The sequence below is a fragment of the Muntiacus reevesi genome, chromosome 1 (assembly GCF_963930625.1).
Source record: "Muntiacus reevesi chromosome 1, mMunRee1.1, whole genome shotgun sequence".
NCBI lineage: Eukaryota > Metazoa > Chordata > Mammalia > Artiodactyla > Cervidae > Muntiacus > Muntiacus reevesi.
The window spans coordinates 55,608,473-55,635,558 of NC_089249.1; the positions used below are offsets into that span (position 1 = coordinate 55,608,473).

General features: G+C 37.1%; 1 protein-coding gene, 1 non-coding gene and 1 pseudogene across 2 annotated transcripts; 2 read left to right on the forward strand and 1 right to left on the reverse strand.

The window, feature by feature from the left end:
- Positions 1 to 1,504: 1,504 nt before the first annotated feature.
- ST13 (ST13 Hsp70 interacting protein) lies at positions 1,505 to 27,057 on the reverse strand. The gene is made up of 12 exons (XM_065944548.1): positions 26,570 to 27,057; positions 22,517 to 22,574; positions 21,114 to 21,189; positions 19,019 to 19,089; positions 14,885 to 14,951; positions 12,377 to 12,461; positions 12,143 to 12,253; positions 9,579 to 9,681; positions 7,163 to 7,279; positions 6,277 to 6,325; positions 4,021 to 4,154; positions 1,505 to 3,496 (listed from the first exon to the last, which is right to left on the reverse strand). Exons 1-12 carry the CDS (start codon positions 26,677 to 26,679, stop codon positions 3,368 to 3,370), a joined length of 1,110 nt encoding a protein of 369 aa, XP_065800620.1. The 5' UTR covers positions 26,680 to 27,057; the 3' UTR covers positions 1,505 to 3,367.
- LOC136156633 (U6 spliceosomal RNA) lies at positions 8,017 to 8,123 on the forward strand. Its single transcript, XR_010661125.1, has one exon. It is a non-coding gene; the product is annotated as a U6 spliceosomal RNA (small nuclear RNA).
- Positions 18,379 to 18,981, forward strand: LOC136160376 (ATP synthase subunit d, mitochondrial pseudogene; annotated as a pseudogene).
- Positions 27,058 to 27,086: the final 29 nt, after the last annotated feature.

The window sequence follows — 27,086 nt, forward strand, 5'->3', positions numbered from 1 at the left end:
TCCAGGCAAGAGTACCAGAGTGGGGTGCCATCGCCTTCTCCGCAGGCCTTGAGGACTCCTACTTAATTTGGAAGCTCTCTCAAGAAAACACTGCATTATGTAGCATAAAGACTTATAAACACACTTTACGAATCCTTTTAAAATGGTAATTGAACACAATTTTTCCTATTTCCCATTTGTACCGTATGACATAGAGCAGACAGCATGTCCATCTCTGTAAAATGTTTTGCAAACCGGCTATCAAAAAATAATTTCACATCTCAGTATTCCTAATTATGTACTTTCCTTAAAAGAGAGCTCCCTGAACTATACAAGCATTAAGTCCCACACTATAGAAACAGTATATTAGATCTTTAGCCTCCTTCTGTTCACACCTGTATTATTAGTACAAAATAAAAAAAGAACTTAGAACTGATCACCTTCCTGTTCGTTTCTACACTTGTATATGGTCAGGTTACACAACCTGAAAATGTCCCAGTGATACCAGTGTACTGAAGAACATCATTATACAGGATACCTAGATTTTCATAGTATTTACACACATTTATGCTATTTACCTCTTCACTACTCTGGTTCCACCTATTTACTTACAAACCACAGTTTTAAAGTTTTTGCCAAATCAACACACCTTCTTCAGTTTTGACTTGACTTTTAGAAGTTTATCAGCTATCATTAACTGTGTTTGCCTACTTAACGCATGCACTTCATTTAAAGTGTGCTTTATTAGTTATAAACATTGCTACACATTTAATTTTTTAAATTACTGCACCAGTTTTTAAAACAAAATTTTTCAGACCCTCTTACTGGTTGGATGGCATCACCGACCTGATGGACTTGAGTTTGAACAACCTCCAGGAGTTGGTGATGGACAGGGAAGCCTGGCATGCTGCAGTCCATGGGGTCACAGAGTCAGATACGACTGAGCAACTGAACTATTGGGCCCATTATAAATGGACTAATAAGCACTTCATCACAACCAATGACGTGACATTCCTTACTTAACCAAAGCCATTCAAATGAACATTTAGTTTCCCATTTTTTAAAGTATCTCAGCATAGGCTTCCTTGATGCCCTCTCCTGTTTCTGAATATGGCAGAACTGCTTACCTCCAAACTGCTACCTGAGGATGTGTAAAGCTCCGTTTTACTTAAGAGAATATATTTTTAGGGGTCCTTCTTAACAACACTGTAAAGTATACTGTGCTTAGAAAATACCTTAGGATGAGTGACAGACACATAAAAAATATAGGACATGTGCTGAAAAAAAGGGGAGCGACAGTGGTGGGAACAGGCAATATTCAGTTTGAAGCCATACTTTATTTTTAATGTAGTTAGAAATATCCAGTAACTATGTATTTTTGAGCAGAAAAAATTCCTTTACTTTTCCTTTTTATAGCATCATTGGCACAAGAAAAGGACATTTCTGTTTTAGAAATGATGTTATGATGTTGAATTCCTAATGAAATGAAGTATGTACTTTATAGTAGAAATCTAAAAGCACAGGATACATTTTCAGAAAAACAATTTTACTTTTACCCACTTATGTTAGAACATACTTAGGTAATGTGTAAATCAAATAAAAAATCCAGCAGTAGCTGGTCCTGAGGTACTCACAGCACACATTGGAAATTTGGAGAATGGAGCACACACATTAACAAAAAGAATATCAGCAAGCTCAAATTCAGGTTTATACGCTGAGTATTTCCAAAGGGTTTAAAACGCATGCTCAATCAGCATTTTTTCTCACTTCACTGATGCATTTCTATTTGCTTGTATACAGCAAAGGGTGAGAACTTGAATTAACTTTTGATTTCAGAAATGTGTTCCATGGAATTTACTTCACTGCTCCTACCACTGATTCCTCAAATAAGCAAAGTACAAGAGGTCTCATCCCTTGAAATTTCTGTTAAACACTAATACTTTAAATTGAAAGACAGTAAGCAGAAGCCTAGCAATTCCTGTTACAGTGCTTGGACTTAAGTCTCATTTAATGTAAGAATTGGATATACAACAGAAAATCATTTTCTTTATCCTTGGAGGAGAGGGAAGGGGAGTAAGGAGAGTTGCAGTATTTAAAACTGAATAAAACAATGAATCTTTCACAATGCTGACACCTCCACAATGAAGAATCACCATGAATCTCATTAATTCTTTAGTGATTAGGAAGTCAAGTTTCCCTCCTTGTGTATCAATTAATTCAAACTTCTCCAAAGATTAATACTACAAGATAAACTCAAACTGCAATAGGTATTTCCTAAGTAGGAGACCAAACATCAAAGGGAATCCGTTCTTCCAAGGTCCTTTGATATGTTATGATTTCACCAGAGAGAATCTAACACTTAAATATGAAATCTCTTCGCCAAGTAAGAAACTGCAGCTATTACGGGTATTACCTTACATAGTCACTGTTGTGTTAAATATTAAAGCCAGCATTAAATATGCCTGCACAACTATGCTATGAATGATGATAGCAGTGATGTTAGTAAAAAAGGACCATCTTTAGCCCAAGAAGAGTAGGAGGAAAAAACTGTGAAAATGAGCAGAAAAAGCAGACAAAGAATTGGGCATTTTTTGATGTGAAAAGGACATTTTTAAACACAGAAATACAGAAAGGAAAACATTCCCTTATTTCCCCTATGTGGAAATACGAAACATTTATTTTAGGTATCAGACAAGAACAGAGCTAAGCAATCCAATTTTACTGCAGCATTATAAAAACCATCCCTTCACCACAGTGTAAGATTTAACTGCATGTGCACAAGGGGACATGTGATATAAAATATAGTAAGATGGCTGCTGCCCTGCCAAGTACTTCCAGTCCCTCCCCAGGTCCTACTGCAATACTGGTGGTCCCAAGAGTTACAGAAACAAATCATTTAAGATAAAATAACAAAGCAATTAAAGACAAATCAAAATGCCTCAGTAACCATATGTCCAATTCAAACTTTATCTATTTAAATGCTGTATTTGCCTCCCACTAACAAATCTTTATTTCAAACTTGGAACAACAAATCTTCCACACTGATGTATCTTACTTGCCTAATTAATTCAAAGGAAAAAATCAAAATCATTAGTAAAGAAAAATATAGGGGTTAATATACCTTTTTAATTTTAAATATTTTTAAGGTTTAAAAATTGCTTAAAGTTTTAAATTTCTAGTAGGAAAACATTATCTGAATGAATACCCTAATGGCAAACCGTTGTAAAATGTTTTCAGCTGCATCTGGGGCAAAGGGGTAGGGATTATCTTCACAGCACCCCAGCTTTCTTCATGAGAAGGTCAGAGGTACACTGGTTTGTATTATTGCAACATCCATTAGGTGACCCAAGTTGCTTTTCCTCCAGCAGGGCTTTATGTCAGAAGGGCATTATGCTTGACCTCCAAATTTGGCCGACAATTTACTGATAAGATTCATAACCTTTGGGTTGCTCTGATATTTTGACATATTTGCCGGGTTCTGGGCCACATCCTGGAAGGCCACCATAACTTCTGGATCCTGCAAAGAAAGGTATATGTATATATACACTTTAGTATTAAAAAAATATTCTATGGGTCATCAATTTTATTATCCTAAATCCTATCTCTTAGACCTATAGTTATGATATATGGCAGAAACTGCTACAACATTGAAAGCAAACATCCTCCAATCTTCCTCATGGCTAAATCAACTCAGGTTTGGACAAGCCCCTGAAGTATAAATATTATTAATGCACATTTCAAAGTCAAACTCGACTATGTCACTCAAGACAATTAAAGTTATACAATTTTGATATAAAGAAAAGGGCAACTGGATATAATTACCAACTATTGCAGAGTATTCCCTATAGACTGCTTTTTAAAAACTTGAACTACTCATTCTGAAAAAAAGAAAATGAATGTCACGACTGCTGTAATAAGCTACTGGGTAAATTCAGCTCGGTAAAATATGGCTATCAGAGTAACCTTAATATGTTCCCACATAGAATTATGAAAGAAATGCCTTAATGATATAAAGTTCAGCTTTCTTCTTCTAAGTCTTACCTGCATGGCTGCAAGGACCTCTGGATCACTAAGAATTTCATTGAGCCCAGGCATTCCCGGCATTCCAGGCATTCCCCCTCCCATTCCAGGCATTCCTCCAGGAAAATTACCAGGCATTCCCCCAGGAAAGCCTCCTGCAAGAATAAATGAGAGATCTGTATAGACACCGACCATATTCCCAAGTAGTCTGAAAGTATACTATTTCCTTCTGATAAAACACATGTGCATGCACAAAGAACAAGGGTGCTGCTGAACACCAAATAGTCTGAACATTCAAACTGGATGCTACAAGACATAATTTTTAACATCAAATTTTCTCTTTAAAAACAAGGCTGTAAATAATTTTTCCCTAGTAACAAAACTAGAGTGAAAGCTAACAGCCCCTTGGAATTATAAAATTAAAAAGTCTAATGTTGATACTGGAGAAGGAAATGGCAACCCACTCCAGTATTCGCCTGGGAAATCTGATGGACAGAAAAGCCTGGTGGGCTATAGTCCATGAGGTTGCAAAGAGTCGGACACGACTGAGCAACAGAACACACACCAATGTTGATATATGGCAGAAACTGATACAATATTGTAAAGCAATCATCCTCCAATTAAGTATTTTTTTAAAAAGACGAAATAATATTAAAACCTATAAGAAGTCATCTTGTATCTTCTCAGTCTTTAATATTATTAATGTTTCAATTTAAAGTTAATTCGTGTTTTTTTCTTCTTAAAAACGATATTCTTCTAAGCAGTTATTCCTTCAATAACTACCCTAAATACATGTTATAAAAAGCTGTGGATTTTTGAAAGTTCCCTGGTGAGCTAGGATTTGATGTTTTCACTGCCGTGGCCTGAGTTCAATCCCTGGTCAGGGAACGGAGATCCTTTAAGACACACAACGTGGCCAAAATTAAAGGTAAAAAAAAAAAAAAGCCTATGGATTTTTTAATCTTCACCCAAATTGCATCAAAATTTCTGAAAGTGAAAAAAAAGTTCTAACAAAAACCAATCCAATTCTTCTAGTATATTTTTAATTATAAATTCAAATTTTTCTACTCAATTTTTCACTACCATAAACTGTTACATTCACTGGAGATATTCTAAAATCACAATTAACACTATAATGATACAGGGACATCCTAAAGAGAAATACAGGTAACATTAACATATTCTATGGATCAACAGTCATTACAAGTAAAGCTACTATAAAGAAGAAATACATACAACAGAGTGATTTCCATCTGTCTCAACAATTCAACCATGCCCATAAATAACTAACAATCACAGATAAGGAGACCTAATCAGATAGAGAGACCTGAAAACAACTTCTAGCTTCTTATGCTGCTGTGACTTTTTAAAACTAGTCTCCACAAAAATTACTGACCCAAGGCAACAACAATGAGCCAGTCTGCTTGTCAAATCTATATAATAAAGCCCACGATACAAAAAACTATCTCAAGTGCTAGTCCACATTAGTGGTCATTTTCTAAAACAAGGAACCTGATATGAGGTATTAACTTATAAACAAAAATAAGCCATGAGCTAAAATTTATTTTTTTGCTTTTTCTCCAAGTTATCCCCACCCCCTTTTTTAGTTGCCAGCACATGACCTTTCACAACAGCAGCTACCTTCCCTAACCTCTGATCACGTAAATTCCAAGTAGAGAAGTGGTGCGTAGCTGCCTCTATAACCCTTCACAAGAAAGCTAGTTACTTTGAAGCTGCTGATTCCCCATTACAATGACAAACTCAAAAAACAAAAACAAAAACTCTTCATCTTTACATAAACTTCACACTGCCTCACTTCAGAAAAGTACCCAAAAATATACTGAGTACCTTTTTAACAGCTCCTCTACCTGTATTGCAGAGGCCTCTGCTGGTGGCTCAGACACTAAAGAAGAACCTGCCTGCAATGCAGCAGACCCAGGTTTGGTCCCTGGGTCGGGAAGATCCCCTTGAGAAGGGAATGGCAACCCACTCCAGTACTCTTGCCTGGAGAATTCTATGAACAGAAAGAGCCTGGCAGGCTTCAGTCCATGGGGTCTCAAAGAGTTGGACACCACTGAGTGACTAACACTTTCACTGCTACTATTCAAGGTTTGTAGGAAAATAATATACTGTATTTCCAATAAAAAAATTTTACGAAGAATGAAACTTTCCCAGTGACTAATGGTACTAAATAAAATATACACACCTGAGCCCCAAAATGAGAATAATCCCCAATTATCTACAATATTAGGAGTTTTGATCTTTCTTTCAAAATACCTGGAAAAGAGCCATACTGAGATCCTGATTGTCTTCTAGCTTCTTCCTCCTTTAATATGAAAAGGAAATAAATTACATAGTAAGAAGTCTGCTATCCATGCCTACCTTATCCATACAAACCATGAAAAAACTGTAAAATAAACTAGCTAGAGGAGGTACAAGAAGGACAAGTTTCAAGAGGTTTTTTGAGTTTCCCTCAAAAAACTAATTTTCAATTGGATTCTCAATGAGGAAGGATTACTTTTGGTGGGCTTCCCAGGTGGGAGCTAGTAGTAAAGAACCCGCCTGCCAATGCAGGAGATATAAGCGCAGGTTCAAACTCTGGGTCAGGAAGATTCCCTGGAGGAGGACATGGCTACCCACTCCAGTATTCTTGGCTGGAGAATCCCACGGACAGAGGAGCCTGGCGGGCTACAGTAGTCCACAGGGTCTCAGAGAGTCGGAAATGACTGAAGCGACTTAGCATAACTTTTGGAGATGATTTTAAGTAGTATTTTGGGAACTCAAACTAAAAAGTAACAAGTCAATTTTAAATAGCTATGAACTCACTACTGAAACAGAAGGAATCATAAAACTGAAAATATCAGGGCATGCATTCTAAACAAAGCAAATAATACTGCCAAGTTTTAAATTAAAAACCTGGCAAGGAAGAAGTCTTGATTTTAGGAAAACACAAACAAGGATATGAATTGGTGCTACAAAAACTCACTTAAGAACTTGAAGACTAAGCAATGAAGGGAAGGAGAACCTCCTTTTAAGTAGTATCACTATCCTACAGAAGTGCAGCCAGCTCTTTTTATTTTAAAAGAGCCAGGAATTAGAATGATATCCAAAAAAGTCTAATCCACTATATTTCTCTTTAATGGTTTAGGTACAGAAATCTTACCCTCTGGGCTCTCTCATGTTCCTCCCGAGCCTTCTTAACCCTTTCTATTCTTTCTTTGATCTCACGCTCTTCACGTTTTCGCTCATACTTTCTCCGATGTTCAGCAATTTTCTGGGCCTAGGAAAGAGTCACAGAAAAATATCTTCTCTGAAAATGGAATAAAGTCAATACCAATCAATGGTTTTGTTAAAGAATTATCTTATTTGGGGAAAGATTAAACTAACACACAGTTCTGAAAAATTAGTTAGGTTAACCTTACAGAAAAAGACCTAACTGAGGCACAAACAGACAGCGGATAAATTTTGGGTTAATGAGGCCACCATTAAGGGGTGTGAAGAGGCAACCATGTTTGGGCAGCTACAGTTCACATGCAGGCAGCAGATCTTCTTAGAGCTACCATGACCAAGCAGAGAGACTTAGAACCTCAATGATAAGGTGAGTGGGCTTCCCTGGCAGCTCAGCTGGGAAAGAATCTGCCTGCAACGGAGGAGACCCGAGCTCGATTCCTGGATCAGGAAGATCCCCTGGAGAAGGGACAGGCTACCTACTCCAGTATTCTTGGGCTTCCCTGGTGGCTCAGACAGTAAAGAATCTGCCTGCAATGCGGGAGACCTGGGTGCAAATCCTGGGCTAGGAAGATTCCCTGGAGGAGGACATGGCAACCCACTCCAGTATTCTTGCCTGGAGAATTCACATGGAGGGAGGAGACTGGCGGGCTACAGTCCACAGGGTCTTAAAATTTTGAGTCGGACACGACTGAGTGACTAAGCACAGCACAGGCTTTAACAAGTCAACTGTGACCCAGAGAAAAGAGGCTGGGATTTGAAGTTAGAGGAGTGTTAAAAATTTCAAATGTGCTCGCTTCGGCAGCACATATACTAAAATTGGAACGATACAGAGAAGATTAGCATGCCCCCTGCACAAGGATGACACGCAAGTTCGTGAAGCGTTCCATATTTTTTTCATCACAGCACTGTTTATAATTGCCAGGTCATGGAAACAACCTAGATGCCCATCAGTAGATGAATGGATAAGGAAGCTATGGTACATATACACAATGGAATATTACTCAGCCATTAAAAAGAATTCATTTGAATCAGTTCTAATGAGATGGATGAAACTGGAGCCCATTATACAGAGTGAAGTAAGCCAGAAAGATAAAGATCAATACAGTATACTAACACATATATATGGAATTTAAAAAGATGGTAACGATAACCCTATAAGCAAAACAGAAAGAGAGACACAGATGTACAGAACAGACTTTGGGACTCTGTGGGAGAAGGCAAGGGTGGGATGTTCAGAGAGAACAGCATTGAAACAAGTATACTATCAAGGGTGAAACAGATCACCCGCCCAGGTGGGATGCATGAGATGCAAGTGCTCAGGGCTGGTGCACTGGGAGACCCAGAGGGATGAGATGGGGAGGGAGGTGGGAGGGGGGATCAGGATGGGGAACACACGTGGATCCATGGCTGATTCATGTCAATGTATGGCAAAAATCACTACAATACTGTAAAGTAATTAGCCTCCAACTAATAAAAATAAATGAAAAAAATTTCAAACAATTACTAGTGCAGAGATGATAAACAGATGTCAAATTGCATGAAAATTCTTGCCCAATACCTGCCATGGGACGGCAGAGACTGGGAACACACAGCAGTTATTTCCCACAGTTTAATTATACTTAAGTTTTCCTCATCAATCAAATGAGGGGGCAAGGAAGAGAAGCATGTTAGTTTTAACTATAAGAATCAAGATGTACCAGGCACTAGTACACAGTACATGTCAAATACTTGGAATCTAGTATTTATTCACAGAACAGAAAATATAAGATTCAACAGTTGAATAACTGTTACTTTAGTTTCTTCATGATTATTTAAGAGCTTTGTGTTCTAGAATATTTCACTCAATAACCTTGTTGATTTAGCCCTGTTACAAAAAGAAAGAAAATCAAATCTGACAGATTAAATTTAATAAAACTTCCACTATCTTAAAGCCTTTGAGAGTAAATTCTTTGGAGTGGAATTTCACACAAAAGGAAAGATTTGCCATATAGATGCATTAAGTTATTTTAACAATTTTAGAGAGAAATACAGACAGACCAGACTCAATCTTGGGTCACATTTTCTAGATTTCCTATTTTCTCCTTTGCTATAAAGTTGATGCCCCCTTTACCATTTTTAACTTTCTGGTTATAACTTTGCAGGCCTGCAAACAGAACTTGATGCAAGTAACTGCATGAGAAATTAAAGCATGAAAACTCAATGAGATTTCCTGAATTCAATACAAATTTAAGTGATTACAGATTATAACTTCCAATGGTTGTTTCCTTGCATCCACAGTGAATTTACTGCCAAGGGTTAAGCCAAGGAGTATCACCGTAATGACTTCCCCTTCCTATACTTTAACATACCCTTGGTTGAACTTCCTTCAGCATTGCACTAGCATCTTCATCATAATCCAGTTTACAGGCAAGGGCAAGATCATGGGCAGCTTCTTCCCAATGGCCCAGAAGTCTGAAACAGATTTAAAGTAATTTTTGGAGGCCTTTATCCATATTCATTTATGTAGCACAGTGTCTTTCTTATAAAAAAGGACTGTAACAGAACAGGTTTAAGTTCGATAATGAACTACAAATTTTCATGAACTAATTTAATTACTACATTCCACTCTATAAAAACTTAGTACGAGTTCAATTTCCTCTATGGTAACTGGGAAGCTGTTTTACTAAAAAAAGCTTAAAAACTTAAAAAAAAATTTTTTAATTCAGGATATATTTTAATAAATTATGTAGAGCCACAACTCTCAACCATCACAAACAGAGTTAAGGTGTGTGGGGTGGCTCTGGGGCTAGGGATGGCAGCGGTCGCTGTTACAGCGGCTCCGGAATCAGGAGCCAGGGAGCGCTGTAAGATGGGCCGGCTCCCAAGTCAGTGGGGAGGACACTGCTTCTTATTACAGCAGCTCAGAAGCACCACTGGAAGCTCAGATGTGGGCGCTCCAGCCAACAGCACAGAGGGGCGCAGGGGAGTCACAAAGAAGCCCCTTCTGACACCCCAAGGAGTAAGCCGACCCTTTCCAAGATCCAGGAACACCACAAAGCAATATGAAACTTGTTCCATGAGAGGAGTCAGGCATGCCTTCCACCAAAAAAAGAGATCTCCCCGTGACCAACAAGGATATGAGGAGAACCACCAGCTGCTCAACTAACCACACACCCTCCAGTGATGCCTCTGAATGGTCCCGAGGGGTTGTGGTGGCCAGGCAGAGCCAGGCAGGAGCCAGAGTCAGCCTGGGGGGCAATGGAGCCGAGGCCATCACTGGTCTGACAGTGGACCAGTATGGCATGCTGTATACGGTGGCCGTGCCACCTGGCACCTTCTCCCCAACTGGCCTCCCATCTGTGGTGAACATGAGGCCCTTGACCCCCCAAAACAAACAAAAAACAGTAAACATGATGTGTATTTAACATGCTACTTTCTATATGAGATAGGAAACAATACATGTGTACACATTTTATTTAGAAAAAAGAGGATGAACAAGAAACTAAAGTTTGGTGAAGGTAAGTAAAACCTGAATAGAGAGGATAGCAATGGAAATGAGACTTCTCCGGGTATACCTATTAACTCAGTTTTGACTCTTTAAACATGCAAATATTTCACATACTCAAAAAAGAAAGGACAGAAATAAAGCAAGCCCTAACCCTGAACACAAACAGAAATAAAAAAGAGGCTACTTGTTTATCACATTGACAACATTAACCATGCAGGAAAAATTTATGCAAGTAATTTTTTTTGCAAGTAATTTTTAAAATAGTATTTTGACTATATCTTATGTGAGATGTATTCTAAGGATAAGAAAAAACTACCAAAAAAAAAAACCCACAACAACAAACACTTTACTTAGAGGGTGTATTATTTTTTAAGGCATGATTCTAGGAGACTAGTCAAAAAAAACAAAAGGGAAAACATTTAATGCTGAATTTTAATCGAAAATATCAGTATAAACTCAAAATTTTTAAACTTTTCACCCCAAGACCATTATTTTTTTAAGTTAACTGAAATGACAGTGATGATATCCTGGAAACAATAAACATACCTAGTGGCCAAACTTCAGTTTTCCACAAAATAGTCCCACTAAAACAAACCATGATTCCTTGGAGAAATGGTTTATTCCAAGTCAAAGTACAGAATGAGTTCTTGTACCAGAAGACAAAGAAATGCTCAAAGACAAATGTGGTCTTCAAGACAATCCACAGCAATGCATGACTATTCGTATACCCAGAGAGCATTAATAACAATTTTCCAATCTTTTACCTGTCTGTATCTTTAACACTGTCTTCATAATCATTAGAGCTACTTTACTGAGTCACCTAATACAATAGGTCCCAAGCATATTCACCTCTATCTGCATCCGCCCTTGAAGCACAGAACTTTTCCAATCCAGTAAGATGTAAACAGCACAGGACATTTCACCCCAAACCACAAAGATTTATCCATATATTAAACTTCGCTTTCAGGTCTGATTACTAATCTGAGTGAAATTCATTTATTTTCCCCCTTATCTGATAGTTCAATGTTCCCAAGCAGTAACTGAAATAACTTCAAGTTACTGTATTCCTTTTTCCATAATACTGGTTGTTTAATGTTAAGCTACAATAATGAAGCCTGAAAATAAGAGAAAGTTTATAAGACACTGATATAAAGTTATTCTCTTTTCTTAGAGATAACTTTGAGAAAAATTCTTGGCTACATGTGGCCAAAGATGTTAACAGTGATATTCACTGAATGGAAAAGAAGTGAAAAAATTCTTATTTTCTTACTTGTTCCGTATGACATAGAGTCTCTCAGTTTTACATACTGAGCATGTTATCACATTAGGCTCTCTTTTTTTAATAATAATTTAAAAAAAGAGGTCTATTAACATACCAGATTTAAATTTAAAGAGCGCTGAAAATAACCAGGTTCCATTATTTACCTGTGTGCTTTCCCTCGCCACTTGTATGGCTGAGCCGAATCCGGATTTATTTCAATAGCTCTGTCACAGTCTCGGATGGCAGCATTTGGCTTCTGTAATTTGATGAAGACACTAAAAAATAAGTTTGGTATTAAAAAGTATTCATTTCATACAATAACATCTTTAGGATTACCATAGAAGCAATTCTATCTAAAAAAATAAGCAGAAATTAGCTTTTTTATTTAGATTTCTCACCTGGCTCTCTTGGCATACAGAATAGCCAAACGAGGATTTAGCTTGATGGCATCTGTGAACAAGTCAATGGCTTTCTGTAGTTCACCTAAAGTGAAACAAGTTTATTGAGAAATAGTGGATAAGAAATATTAACAGTTTATCTCTTTTATTAGCTTTTCACATTCCCCTTTTAGTCCAGTAGAAGACGAGTTTCTAAATTAATACACAAAAGTGGCTCTTCAAAGCAAATCTTTACTATACCTATACTGTAAGTCACCCAAGACAGAGATAATTTGGGGAACACAACCCCCCTTAAAAATTTCAGAATACCACACCCTTGGTAGGACTTACTGACTTTTTAAATTAAGACAAAATCAAAGGCTAAGGCAATTTTATTCCATTAATTAATTTTCTTTTATCCATTAAAAGGATAAAATTAAACTTATAAAGGAAAAAGTACCCTCACTACATTCATGAGGCTGATACAGAAATTAAAAAAAAAAAAACACTAAACATATCAGAGACCAATAAACTATACACAACAGAGACAGTTCACAAGCCAAAAAAAAGGGGAGGGGGGGTGGACTAGAACTGATGAGAGACCATACCCGTATTTTAAATTCATTTTCAGTATCCCATTCTCATAGTTGGCTTCTTTTGTTTATTAATACCTTCAGTAAAGTCAGTTAATAAATAAACATAATACACAGGAAACTAGTAAGACAAAACAAACAGTTTTAAAGTAAATGCCACAATTCACTATGAAAAATATTTACCCAGTTAACTAAAGTGTTAAGGACCTTAACAGAACTCATAAAAACGCAGAAAAATGTTCTGTCTTATCAGTTACTCCTACAGATGTCTATTAGAAGTTAGATTTCGAAGTCTAACAAGCAATTAACATCTACCACGTTCAAATGAAACTCTTAATTCCTACCCCATCTCCAAATCTATTCCCCTACCCTACATTCTCAACTAAACACTTTTTATATATATAATAGGATAACAGAAGTAAATATATTAGAGACAAAAATTTTGACTTTATAAACTAAATGGCTCCTCCGTTCAGTCTAGTTTAGAGGTCAGCAACATTTTCTAGAAAGGGCCATTTAATAATTATTTCAGGCTTTGCAGACTTTAACAATCGTAACTATTCAGCTCTGCAGTTTTAGTGGGAAAGCAGCCAACAAAACATAAACGGGTGTGGCTCTGTTCCACCAACTCTATAAAAACATGAGGTTGCAGTTTGGAAACTCCTGATCTACCCTTAAGCCCCAAATCTTGCAGTTATTCTTGACTGCACAATCTGAAACCAAAACCCCTCTGTCTCTACTTATATAAAATATATCTAGAATCTAACCACTCCTCATTCTGCTAGGTAAACAGGAATGCTCCGGGACAGGGCAATTAAGAAAAGATTAGTGTGGAAAAGGAATGGTCAGGAAGAGAAGTGGCTGGGATGAATTGCTGGGTACAAATTAAAGGCTGAAATAGGCGAAGAAGATCTTTATACAGAAGCAGTAAAGCACAAGTAAAGGAACACTGAAGGAAAGTGAGAATGGAAGATTAATATTCAAAAAGAGAATAAGGCTGGGACAGCAAATATGGGATCTGACTCTAGCAGATCTAATGCTATAATGATCTTCAAAATGTATGCAAAAGTTAATTGCAGGTTACAAGCAAAGGAGTGTGTAACAATAAAAACAAGTTCTAAGTAAGAGTAACCTAGGAACACTGAACAGAGAGCAATAGAGACGTTTCAGGTAGACAACCTATTAAGGTAACTGCAATAGTATAAACATAAAGGAACCTGACTAACAGTCAATACTGAACTCATTTGAGGGCCTTCCCTGATGGCGTGGAAACCATTTTAAAATAAAACTTTAGTCATCTTCTAAGTTGATGGATGAAGTCCAAATGCACAACAGCATTATACAACAGCATCTATTCAACAATGCCACCGTGACACTACACCACAGTTATGAAGGGGTCTGCTTAGTACCCAGTTAATAAATAATTTGTTCTTATAAATTTTAAGCAACTAAACAATATACTTAATACTATCAGCACTCTCCCATTCTGATAGGATTTTCTGAAGCGGTTCTAACATGCAGAGACTAGAAGACGACTGTTATGTCAATGGACAGTATTTGTCAAGAGTTTTACTATATAAAAAGTGGAGGCTCACTAATCTAATACCCTTTGGGGTGAAGTCATCCACCTTTTAAAAGTCTCTTGTCAGGGGAAAAACACCAAACTATAGTCAGGAAAGCAGTCTTGGAGTGACAATCAGGATCTGTCCACAGTCTGAGGCAAGATAATGATACTTGAGTGCTCATTTCAGCCTCTTTGTCAATGGGAAAGAGTTGAGTGGAAAACAGGACACTTTCTTCTCCAGCACAATATACTCAAAAAATTTAAATTCCCTTTCACTTTCCCATTATTAACAGTTACTGTAGCAGAAAATTAGAGAAGAGAATATTCAGACTACTACAGAAACATAGCAAAGAGAAAAAAAATAACACTCACCATCATTTAGGGCATCAATGGCAGCCACTTTTTTATCATTTGCCTGATCCATCATCTCCTCAGTTATCTAGGGGGAAATTGAAGATCAACTCAGAATTAGTAGAAAAGCAAAGAGAAACAGGAAAACAATTTGGATTTTCTTAGGGGTGTAGTAATCACAACTCCCATTTTCATTCATCCGTCTCTGGTCTTCAGGGAATAGAGGATAATTATGATAAATAATTAGTAAGAAACCGTACAGGATACATTTTATTTATTTTTCTTTTTTCAGGATACGTTTTAATCTTTCATACTAAACAATAAATTTCACTCCCTATACTCTGCCCTAGACATGATTTTTGCTTCCCTCCATCCCGATCAGAGCAGGTTTTTCCCACCCTAGTTTTTTCAAATCTTTTCTATTCATTCACAAGTATAGGCATAGCTTTTTTTTAATTGTACTCTGCAAAAAAAACACTGCACCTTTTACAAACTGAGGGTTTTTGGCAACCCTAGGAGTCTACAGGAGATATTTTTCCAACAGCACTTGCTCACTTTGTGTCTTTGTGTCACATTTTGGCAGTTCTTCTCATATTTCAAATTTTTCAGTATTGTATTTGCTATGGTGATCTGTGATGTTACTACTATAACTTGCTGAAGCCTCAGATGGCCAATGTTTTTAAGCAATAAAGTACTTTTAAATTAAGGTGTGCATTTTTTTTAAGGTGTGCACATTTTTAAAGACATAATGCTATGGCACACCTAACAGACTATAGTGTCAATATAACTTATTTGCACAAAAAAATTTGTTTGACTCACTTTATCATAGGGGTCTGAAACCTAACTCACAATATCTTGGAGGCATGCCTGTACTAAAACCCAGTCTCATCACAAGTGAAAAAGTTAATTCCTAAGAGGCTTGAATCTTCACAACAAAAATGTCTCATTCTTTTGGTCCAATAACCATCCATGAGCACCTATATTAGACAGAACAGACACTGTAGAAGATGTTAACACTATAAAGATTATTAATGACAAAAACATAGCAAATGTCCTACAAGAAGCAATTCTTTAACAAACAAAAATCCTCTCTATCACCATCACTATAAAATATGCTGGCTAAATCATTAAGAAAATGATTTGACAGATTTAAAAACTGGAAGGAAAATACCCAACTGTCTTTATACCTAGAAAATCTAATAGAACTGACAAGTTATTAGATTTGTTATGACAATTCAATGAAGTTCTCAGATACAAAAGCTACATAAAAAATACCCCCCCCAAAAAAAAACCCCAAAAAAATAAAAAATAAAAAAATAAACCCAGAGTTCTTCCACATCTGTAAAAGTCAATTATAAAATACAATAGAAGAGGATACCATTCTAAGAGCACACAAGACTTTCAAGGGAGGGAAAGGGGCGAGAGAGACAATTCTGTTAAAGGACACAGATAAAACACTATGCTTATGAAAAATCTATTGACTACATCAATCTAGCCCTAAGTTACTCAGTAAATTCAAAGCGATTTCAACAAAAATTCATACAAGTTTTGGACAAACTAAAAAATCCTTTTGAAAAGAACAAAGGAAAACACACTTGCCAGATAGTAAGACATCCTGCAGAGCCAGGGTAATTTGCAAAAAGAGGACTTCAGTTTATAGCAATATGGTACATTTTGCTATCAGGCAAATGATAAAAAAGTGGCTGCCATTGATGCCCTAAATGATGGTGAATGTTATTTTTTTTCTCTTTGCTATGTTTCTGTAGTAGTCTGAATATTCTCTTCTCTAATTTTCTGCTACAGTAACTGTTAAAAATATTTTGAACAAGTCTAAAACACACCATTCAAAAGCCATCTATGACCTAAGAATGTAGAAATCCTCAAAGAACAAAATTAAATGAAGACCTGAAATTCAGCCAGATGCCAGACACTCCATCTGCTTTTAACACTGTGGAAGGTGTCAAACCTGGTGACCTTATAATTCTGTTTTTGAAGATACTGCAGGACACATGAAACAAAGTCTAGATTCAGGTGACACAAATGTACCCTGCCTACTCAGCCTCCAATACCAATCGGGAACCCCAAATGCCTATTCCAAAAATAAACCTGTGCAAAGAGGGAGGGCTGTGTAGTGAGAAGAAAAAGAAATCTCCACTGAAAATTCATAACCACAGTCACATTACTTGTGTAGTTAAACATGCAAGGAAAAAACCATGAAAATTTAAAGTGGCCCTTGAGTTAGTAGCACCAAATCAGAGTGTTAATGGAAGCAAACATATCCCTCTCTGGAGAAACACATCTTCTATTTAGCCCTCAAAAACTTTCCACAAAACACACACACAGACACACACAGTCTCTCTCTCTCTCTCTCTCTCTCTCTCTCTCTCTCTCACTACAATAAACAAAGTACCTCAATGAGCAAGAGTCCGGAAAAATAACAGGAGAATAAGACCAGGAAGACAAACTGATAAAAGAATTTAATGTGTTTTAAGACTATTAAGGCAAGATCTGAAAATGAGTAAGGAGCAAGACACTTATAAATAACCAAGTCATCTTAAAAAAAAAAAAATCAAAGCGAAAATATCAAAATGAAACACAAGCATTAAAATTCCAACTTAGATGCAACAACTGATTAGATAAAGCATACATAATTAATCAGTGTTAAAGAGATGGAACTTAATGATGAAAAGGTCTAATGTGTATCTAACCATGGCTCCTGAATGATAGAATGGGAAAGAAGCCATTTTTGAAAGAGATACTAGCTGAAAATACTCCAGAGCTTAAAAAAAGTTAACCACCCTAGGATTTAAGATGCCTAGTAAATCCCAAGTAGGATAAATAACAAAGTATTATAAATCTAGACACACTGAGATGAACAACACCATTTTACACAGTAAGAATGGCAATGATGAATTATGACAATATTAAGTAGTGATGAGGGCCTGGACCAATCTTTTAAGCTATGATTTGTATATTACACTGTTTCTCAAGCTCCATTTCATTATCAACTCCCAAAAAAGCTTATTACGCATTTTCCCCTTACTTCTCACCCCCTTCATTTTAATTGTGCAGATATACTCCATACATGTTAATGTGTTATGATCTTTGAAATACCACTAACCATTCTAACACCTAAAGGTTTCTTTCAAGACCCACCTCCCAAGAATCAATTTTCACCACCTTAAGAGTTATATAGTGTGTTGTGACAAAATCATTTTAGAAAACAACTGGTACTAGATATCCCATTAACAGGCAATCCCACTTGTAGAAATAAATGTTAGGTGAACTCTATAGTTTCAAGAGCAGTTCAACCAGATGCGAAACTGAAATAGGTTAACAGAAAACAAGCATTTTGTTAGAGTATGATTAAAAATAAAGGGAGTTTTCCCAAATATTTTAAGTAATAAATGCTTTCCTTGATGCCTTAAGTCAGAGTAAGAGTTAACACGCCCTTTTCTTAGGAGAAACACATCATAAGATAACTGCAACAGGTAAGCTTTCACATTCCTGACAGCAAATAGAAAATAAACCGGCTGGCCGCCCGGGGTCGGTGAAGGATCTCAAGATGGCTGGACGGAAACTTGCTCTAAAAACCATTGACTGGGTAGCTTTCGGGGAGATCATCCCTCGAAACCAGAAGGCTGTGGCTAACTCCTTGAAGTCCTGGAATGAGACCCTAACCTCCAGGTTGGCTACTCTGCCTGAGAAGCCACCTGCCATCAACTGGGCTTACTACAAGGCCAACGTGGCAAAGGCTGGCTTGGTGGATGACTTTGAGAAGAAGTTTAACGCCCTGAAGGTTCCTATACGGAAGGATAAATATACTGCCCAGGTGGATGCTGAAGAAAAAGAAGATGTGAAAAGTTGTGCTGAGTTTTTGACTCAGTCAAAGACCAGGATTCAGGAATATGAGAAAGAGCTGGAGAAGATGAGGAACATAATTCCATTTGATCAGATGACCATTGAGGACTTGAATGAAGTCTTCCCAGAAACCAAATTAGACAAGAAGAAGTATCCCTACTGGCCTCACAGGTCAATTGAGAGCTTATAAGCTCGGGTCCGGGAGAAAGTTCTGGCCCTCAAATTACAAACTCTGGACATTAAAAACAATTACATGGTAAAAAAATAAATAGATAAATAAACCATTGACCTTACCTCTACATTTTCATCTCCCATTTCTTGAGGTGCATCAGTGTCTGGTTCAATCACACCTTCATTGTCAATTTCTGTCAAAGTTAAGAAAATGACAATAAGACCTGTGCTATCCAATATAGTAGCCACTGGCCACAGGAGGTTATTAAAAACTAATTAACCTTGGCTTGTGTAACTGATGAACTGAACATTTTACTCTAGGCTAACTTAAATATTTTACTTTGTTAGTTTTATTTAAACCAATATACTAAAATATTTCCTTGTAAAACACAATCCTATTGTTTTGGTAAGATTACATTTCATTTTAATAGGCACATAATGTAAGGTATGTTATCACATTGTAATAAGTACCCTGCCAAGAGCAGTCACTATTCCTAGAATGTATTACACACAGACACACCACTGATTTAGTCAATGTCAACAAACTGATTCAATGCAAATACTGTTCTATACACCAATACACTATGCTTTTTGTTTTTTTAATTTTATGCAGATAGCACAAGTTACTGTGAAACTCTGTTGTAAATCATGGTAAAATATTTAACTTTACCATTTTCTGTTTTTGAAAACAGCACGAATAAACTTTAAACTAAAGGTATACTATTGACGGGGCTTCCCAGATGGCACTTGTGGTAAAGAGCCCGCCTGCCAATGCAGGAGACAAGAGAGATTTGGGTTCAATCTCTTGGTCAGAAAGACCCCCTAGAGAAGGGCATGGCAACCCATGGCAGTATTCTTGCCTGGAGAATCCCATGGACAGAGGAGCCTGGAGGGCTATGGTCACAAAGAGACACGAATGAAGTGACTTAGCACGGCACATACTACTGATATAGTATTAGGAACCATATTTAGCAAAGTGAATTTGATAAAAGCAGTTTCCTCTAAATGGCCAAAAAAGAATGAAATTAAAATTAGCTACCTGAAATCAGAATTCACATTCAATAAGAAGATTTTTAATTAATTTTTAACAGGAACTGAGTCTGTGTGTGTGCACTCAGTCCTGTCTGACTCTTTGCAACCCCATGGACTAGAGCCCACCAGGCTCCTCTGTCCATGGATTCTCCAGGCAAGAACACTGGAGTGGGGTGCCATTTCCTCCTCCAGGGGACCTTCCCGACCCGGGGACTGAACTCTCATCTTCTTCACTGTAGGCGGATTCTTTACCTGCTGAACCACTAACTTTGTCTAATTATAAACCAGCTTAATTCATGCACAAAATGCTTAAATTATTATAGTCATGGTAATTTTCATAAAACTGTTAAGACTAAAAAATATTTTACAGTAAGTAAAAGATCTGATTAAGCCCACAAACAACAAGCCCTTTCCAACACTCCAAAGATCAAGAACCAATTTGAAATTTAAAAAATTTTAAGTATCTTTTTTTAGCTTTTAGATAGGTTCTACGAATTAAGAGACTATCCAATTAATAACTAGGGTATATATTTATAGTCTCAAAAGACCTCCAAATTTATGAAGAAATTTGTCAGTGTGCAGTCTGAAAAAATAAAACCAAATAAAACCCCAGGCCCATGACACATCAATTCTTCTAAACTGAACCAATATTACTAACATAGATGCAGATACTAAAGGAAAACAATTTTTTGGTACTTGATTCAGTTATTTGAAAACTTTTACACATATCTAGAAAAACCTGGGTATATGACCCAACTTTTTCTACAAATTTTTTTTTTTACAAAAAAAATTTTTAACAAATTCCATGAAGTCTGAATACTGATCAACAAGTATTTCCAACAAAAAATGTAACATCTGCATTGAGATATGCTATAAATACTTAAATACTCTGAATTTAAAGACTAGTATGAAAAATGGAAAAACAGCTCATTAATAATTTTTCCAATCTGATCACACGTTGAAATGCTAACATTTTACACGTATTAGTCTAAATCCATTATTTGAACTAATTTCAACTGTTTTTAATTTTTAAAATGTGGCTACTAGAAAATTTTAAGTTTCATATGTAGCTCATGCTATACTACTATTAGCACTGATTAGTCAATCTAGTAAAAAAATCAACACAGGATCATGTTATAGTGATCATATTACATTATCAAATACATACTAACTACCATCTCCTCACCTAGATCACTTTCCTCACTTGATGGTTCGTCTGTCTTTATGTTTTCCTCCGCCTTCTTACTATCTGTTTTTTCTTCCTAGCAAAGGGAAGGCAAACAATGCTATCAGCATTTAATAACATACCCAATATATATTTTATTAATTTATACAGATTTATGTATATACTATTCACATACATTTTATTTCAGTTGTTAATGTTCTTTCTTGTGTTTTGGTAAACTACTTTTAGTTTTCTATTTTTATTGCTCTTTTAAGTAAGTATAGGTCCACTCCCTCATCCAAACCATTTAGACAAAGAGTTTTAGAATTTTAAAAAATGTTAAGATTTTTAGGAAGCTAATAAAGTGGATATACCACATATTATGCCTTAACAGGCACTATAGTCCACAACTCCCCATAATCAAACACATTACTACTTTTGCAAAATAAAAGTTTTAGCAGAGATACATATTAAATACAATTTTGTCTTCATACATATTTATCATATGGCAAAATAGCCTATCTAGGGCTCAGAATCTACCAAACTCTGACAAATGACTCATCTAAAAAAAGAATTAACTATTTCTGGAGCTTTTACTTAACTTCTCTCATTTCACCGTTCAAAGATAATGTTAAATAATAAAACGGCAAATTTTCTTATCAATTTAAGACAGCTAACAAGAAAATTCTGAGGAGGGGAAAAACCTTCTAGACATTGAGGCACAAAATAAGAGAAAAATGAATTCTGAAGAGAGCACTCTTCCCCAACCTTCATCTTTAAACTTTAGCTACCAGCAACCTCCCCCCAGCAACCTCCCTACTGTACACGCCTTTTTGGCAAATATGCTAAACCACCACCCTGAATCACACTCAGAAATACCCCTCAAGGTAGTAGGCAGAAAACATAGAGTGCAACAAATTTGGGCTGTTTTTTCATTTACTTTCCAAATATTAATAAAGTACCTACAAAAATACTATACTACATGCTAAAAAATGATGATAATTATGAATGGGAATTCCCCAGAGGCCCAAAGGTTAGGATTCACTGCAGTGGGTCCGGGTTTGATCCTCAGTGGGGAAGTAAGATTCAGCAAGACATGGCGCATTGCCCTCCCCCACCCCAAATGATGAAGACTACAAATGCTTACAGTTACAGAGCTTACCACTTACAGTTCATGCATATAACATGCATCCAGCATTTATTCTCACTTATTTTACAACACAGTGAATATTCAACCCCACATTCTAAGTGTCAAATCAGATTACAGAGATTTGATCACAAAATAGAAATTTTACCAAGATCTTATTTCCAAATGATTTCTTGGAGAAATCAGGGGTGGTAATTTGAGGGCAGCAGGTGAAAAACATTCCTAAGAAACCTTATAGTACTTTACACTAAACATACAAATGAAATTCATAACTTACCTTGGTATTTTCTTCCAATTTAGTTTTATGAGCAGCAGGTGGTATTTTACCCCCCATGCTTGAGGAAGATGAGAAAAAATATATATTTAGAAAACTAAAATTAAATGTGCACCTTTCCCATTCTATTTAATGGGATAATTATCAAAAAGAATCTTCAATTACTCAGTATCTTTGATACTGATAATGAAAAATGGCTCCCGTGTGCCAATCACTAAATCATTACACAATCCAAAGCACCTAAGCATGCAATTCAGCAGAGTGAAGGGATTTAATGATAAGGGAACAAAACAGGACAAAATTCTTTAAAACTAGCTTTTCCAAAGAACACAGTAATCAAATATGAGTTCTTTTCAGTTAAATTTTAATGAAGACACTAGAATTCTTTACGTAAGTTTCAAAATGCAACATTCCGGAATGTATTTAGGGTGACATCCAAACACAGTCCTAACAGTTTAATTCATGTTAAAACCTTGGGAGAGTATGGGAAAAACCACTACAATGCTGCAAAGTAATTAGCCCTCAATTAAAAAAAAAAAAAAAAACCACCTTGGAAGGTAACAGTCCTGCCAAGAAATATATTAAACAAAATCAAACTCTAAGGAAAGATCAGACAAACCCAAATTGAGGTTAAGTTCTATAAAACAACTGGCTCATGATATTAAAAATTGCCAAGGTCATGAAAATCAGTGAGACTGAAGTACTATTTCAGAACAAAGAGACATGCCAACAAAGGGCAACATGTAATTCTGCAGACTAGATAATAGTAGTGCATCAGTTTCCTGAGCTGATGACTGCACTGCAAAGGACAGTCCTTGTTTGTAGAACACACACACTAAATGGCGCTGGAGACACAGTGTTGGAAGCACTTCAGGAAAAAAGTTCTTCATACTACACTTGCATTCTGTTTGCAAGCTAGAAACAGTTTCCAAAAAATTTAAAACGTGGGAGGAAAACCCAAGAGGGTTTATTCATAAACTAGATTCAGAATTTCTCACACTCCAAATTCTCGTTAACTACTGGAAGGTAACACCAATTTATATGTACAGAAGTTTCATTTTATGCTTCCAAGATTGAAAACAAGCTAGTTCCCTGTCAAAATTGCAAATTGGACTTTGCCAATACAGGCATTTACAAAGGACTAGTGAGAGACCTCCTCACATGGGATCACCGAAGACTTCAGTCATAGTTTTCTTACTTTGGTAACATTCAGTCTACTCTGTGCTATAGTTACTGACACACATGTACAAAAAACTGGGTGCTATATTCTAAATTCACTGACAGTACAAATGCATTCGGTTCACTTTATTTAAAATATTTGCTGAAACAAAGGTTTACTATATAGCACAGAGAACTATTGGAAAAAGAAATGGTAACCCACTCCAGTATTCTTGCCTGGAGAATCCCATGGACAGGAGCCTGAAGGGTACAGTCCATGAGGTCATGAAGAGTCAGACACGACTGAACAACTAACACACAATAGAAAATAATTTTAAAATATATGTATACGTATAACTGAATCACCTTGCTATGCACCTGAAACGTTGTAAGGCAACTGTATTTCAATAAAATAAATGTGTTTTTTTTTAAAAAGACAAAGAATATTTGCTGAAGAACAACGGTCCATGTGCTGGAGACCAGAATAAAGGATACTCCCTTTTATCTTAAATTACCATAAAGTGAAAGGATAAAAAGCACCTACAAGATAGAATGTAGACCGAGTTGTCAAATAGGAGAAAACAGCATCAGAAAATACTTCTTCCTCTAGAAAAACAAAAATATTCCAAAACATATTTCTGAGAAAGAATGTAGCCTCCCCAATTCCCACTAGCTACTGAGTCAAAATTTTTTTCTTCATATTTCTCTTTGTCCAGTATATTAAACTCATAAATTCTTAAAACTAAATGAAGTTTAAAGGTATAAATAATGGTGGAAATTATGGCAAATAAGCAAACAGATTGTCTAAGCCCTGGTATCCATGACTAATTTAGTACGGAGAAGAGGAAAACCTGAAATGGAAACCTAAAGTAGCACTAGGTTTAGGAATATTCTTAGACCTTGAAGTCTCTACATTCAGCCCAATCTACTATAACCTTGGACTGCTTTAAGAAGGTTGATATGAAGGCAGAAAAGAGAGGAATTGAAACACTTCAGAGACAGCAACCATTTAGGTTTAAATTTAGACGGAAACAAATAACAAAAGCTTGTAGGTTATTATCTCAACTTAAACGTTCAGAATCAGGTGTGTACACATGCCAAGACCCTTCATTTCATACTTAAGCCAACAATTCAGTCTACCAAAAGAAAAATATAAAGAGAACCAGAAAGAAAAACTGGAATTACCTATGGGAAACTTTAAAATAAGACACAAGATTCTTTAAAAAAAAAAAAACACAAAAAAACACAATACCTGACAGTATTTTTCAAACCTTAAATCAGAATTATCTTACATAGCAACCAGCTCTCCGCTGTAAGTTACAACAATGTTCTCAGATATTTTAACTTTTCTTCAGGGTCCTCACTACCTCTCTAGAGATGGAACAGTGTATCCACTGAGTATAAGGTTCACTCTTGATGCCAGATATTTCTTTCTGCAGTACAGGTCCCCTTTTCCTGCAATTTTAAGAACTTGGACTAATTGTAGGCTCTTTCCTCTAAAGAATGGATAATAAGAGGAAAGCACACAAACGTCTTAAGTGACACTTTTGGATCAAATTACGCAGTAAACAACTAAAATCTAAATCTCAATTTCTAGTCCTGAAAATCTAACTGCATCTCTTACGGTTTTTTTTCTGTCAAAAAGGAGAATTGGCAGAATAGTATTCTTAACTGTTAACAATTATTACTAAGCTACTAAGTTACTAAGTAGCTAACTGTAAGTTTGCTCAGAATTTTACATAAATATCAGGAGCAGAAATCTTATAATAGCGAGAAAACTGGTATGGGTAAACAAGGACTGAGAAACTTAAAGAGGAAAAAAATAACTAACCCACCACAAACAACGTTGACGGATTTGAACTTAAATCTCTTTGTTAGTACAAGCTCATTAGAAGAACTAGTCATTCAAATGTTGGCTAATCGTTGTTGCATCTTTCCCTATAAAAATATTACTGAAGTAAACAGATCAATGTTTAGGGTAGTACCTTTGAAGGGTCTCGTTTCTTTGTACTGTCGCTACTTATCACCGTGAGAAGCAATTTTGTATGTCATCTCTTTCAAATTCCTCACCAGAGGTATCGATTTTAAAAAATCATCTCGGTGAAGGGCTCCCCTTCTTCCTTAACTTCCCCTCCAAAACGCAGAATACTAACCTCTAAGTATCAAACGAGTTTCTGTATTTATTCATTTGTATTACTCAATAGATTGTTCTCATACTGTTTCATAGCTAGCATCTGGCACAATGCCTGTTCAATTTATTTCACGCTCGTAGCGACGTACTCTGGAGTTACAGATAACAAGAACAGACCGTGTTAACAAGCGGGTTCTTAAAAAATCATTTTTCTTACAATGTTTGAAGTGATGGAACTGCCACTACCAAAGGACAAGAAGTGATTCCTAAAATAATTCTACGCACTTAGAATCGCAGTAATCGTAAAGGTAATCACATACAGCTATCACTTGTACCGTAACTTATTAACCACACCAATTTTTAAGGGCATAGTGCGTGTAAGAGTTGCTTTGTGTTACCGCGACCTCAACAGGACACCAGAGACGGCAAGAAAAACAACTCCACGCTGAAGAGCAGTCTGGCCGCCCTCACCCCTCCCCCTCAAGTCTACAGAGTCCAGGTCCCCGCAACACTCTGCATCTCCGTATTTCGACGAAGACACACCCCTGGCCACCTCAGGGTGCAGGGAACCCAGCTCTGCCATTTCCTTCCGTGCCTCTGAACCATCTAAGCGTCCCGATTCCCCATTAGCCCCTCGAGGTGGCCTCCAAGGAGCGAGCCCCGCCGCCGAGCTCCAAGCTCCTCCGCCCCGCGGCAGCCCGGGGCCCAGCACCCTCTCCGGCCGTCCCGCTTCCCTCCCTTCAACGGTCCTCAGGCCCGGGTCTCACCTCTCCACCCACTCCCTCAGGAAGCGCATTTCCTCGGTGTGCAGAACGCTCGGGTCCTGCTTACACATTTTCACGAAGGCTCGAAGCTCGCTCACTTTGCGGGGGTCCATAGTCCAGCGGCGGCGGGAGGCGGCTGGCGCGGCGAAGGCGGCGGCCCGATTCCAGGCCCGGGCGCTACTTCAGCGTGACCGCGTAAAGGGGGCGGCTGCCGCGAGGCAGAACAGACTAGAACCTCCCCGGCCGCTGGCTCCGCCCACCCAACGGTCTCGTGACCCCGGGTCCTCCGCCTGTTCATTCCTACTCCCTCTGCCGCTACCCTGCGCACTGCTCAGAACCTTCTAGAAGCGTGGCTGTTCGTGCTGTTGCCTGCCTCTCCATACACTCATTCTTATATTAACTCTAGAACCGGTCCTCTAGAGGGATCATCCTCCTATCTGGTGCTTTCAAGGAGGCGGAAGCTGTTAGCCTCTGCGAGGAGTCATTTAGAATAGAATAGTCTCTTGAGTGTGACCATTAA

What these genes read in the sequence shown, in the direction of transcription:
- ST13 (XM_065944548.1), bottom strand. Translation starts at nt 26,679, where the DNA reads ATGGACCCCCGCAAAGTGAGCGAGCTTCGAGCCTTCGTGAAAATGTGT. An exon ending in CTGAGGGAGTGGGTGGAGAG is followed by an intron (nt 22,575 to 26,569) that starts GTGAGACCCGGG and finishes ATCTTCCTCAAG; the next exon opens with CATGGGGGGTAAAATACCAC. An exon ending in CATTGATGCCCTAAATGATG is followed by an intron (nt 12,462 to 14,884) that starts GTGAGTGTTATT and finishes GTTTCACTTTAG; the next exon opens with GTGAACTACAGAAAGCCATT.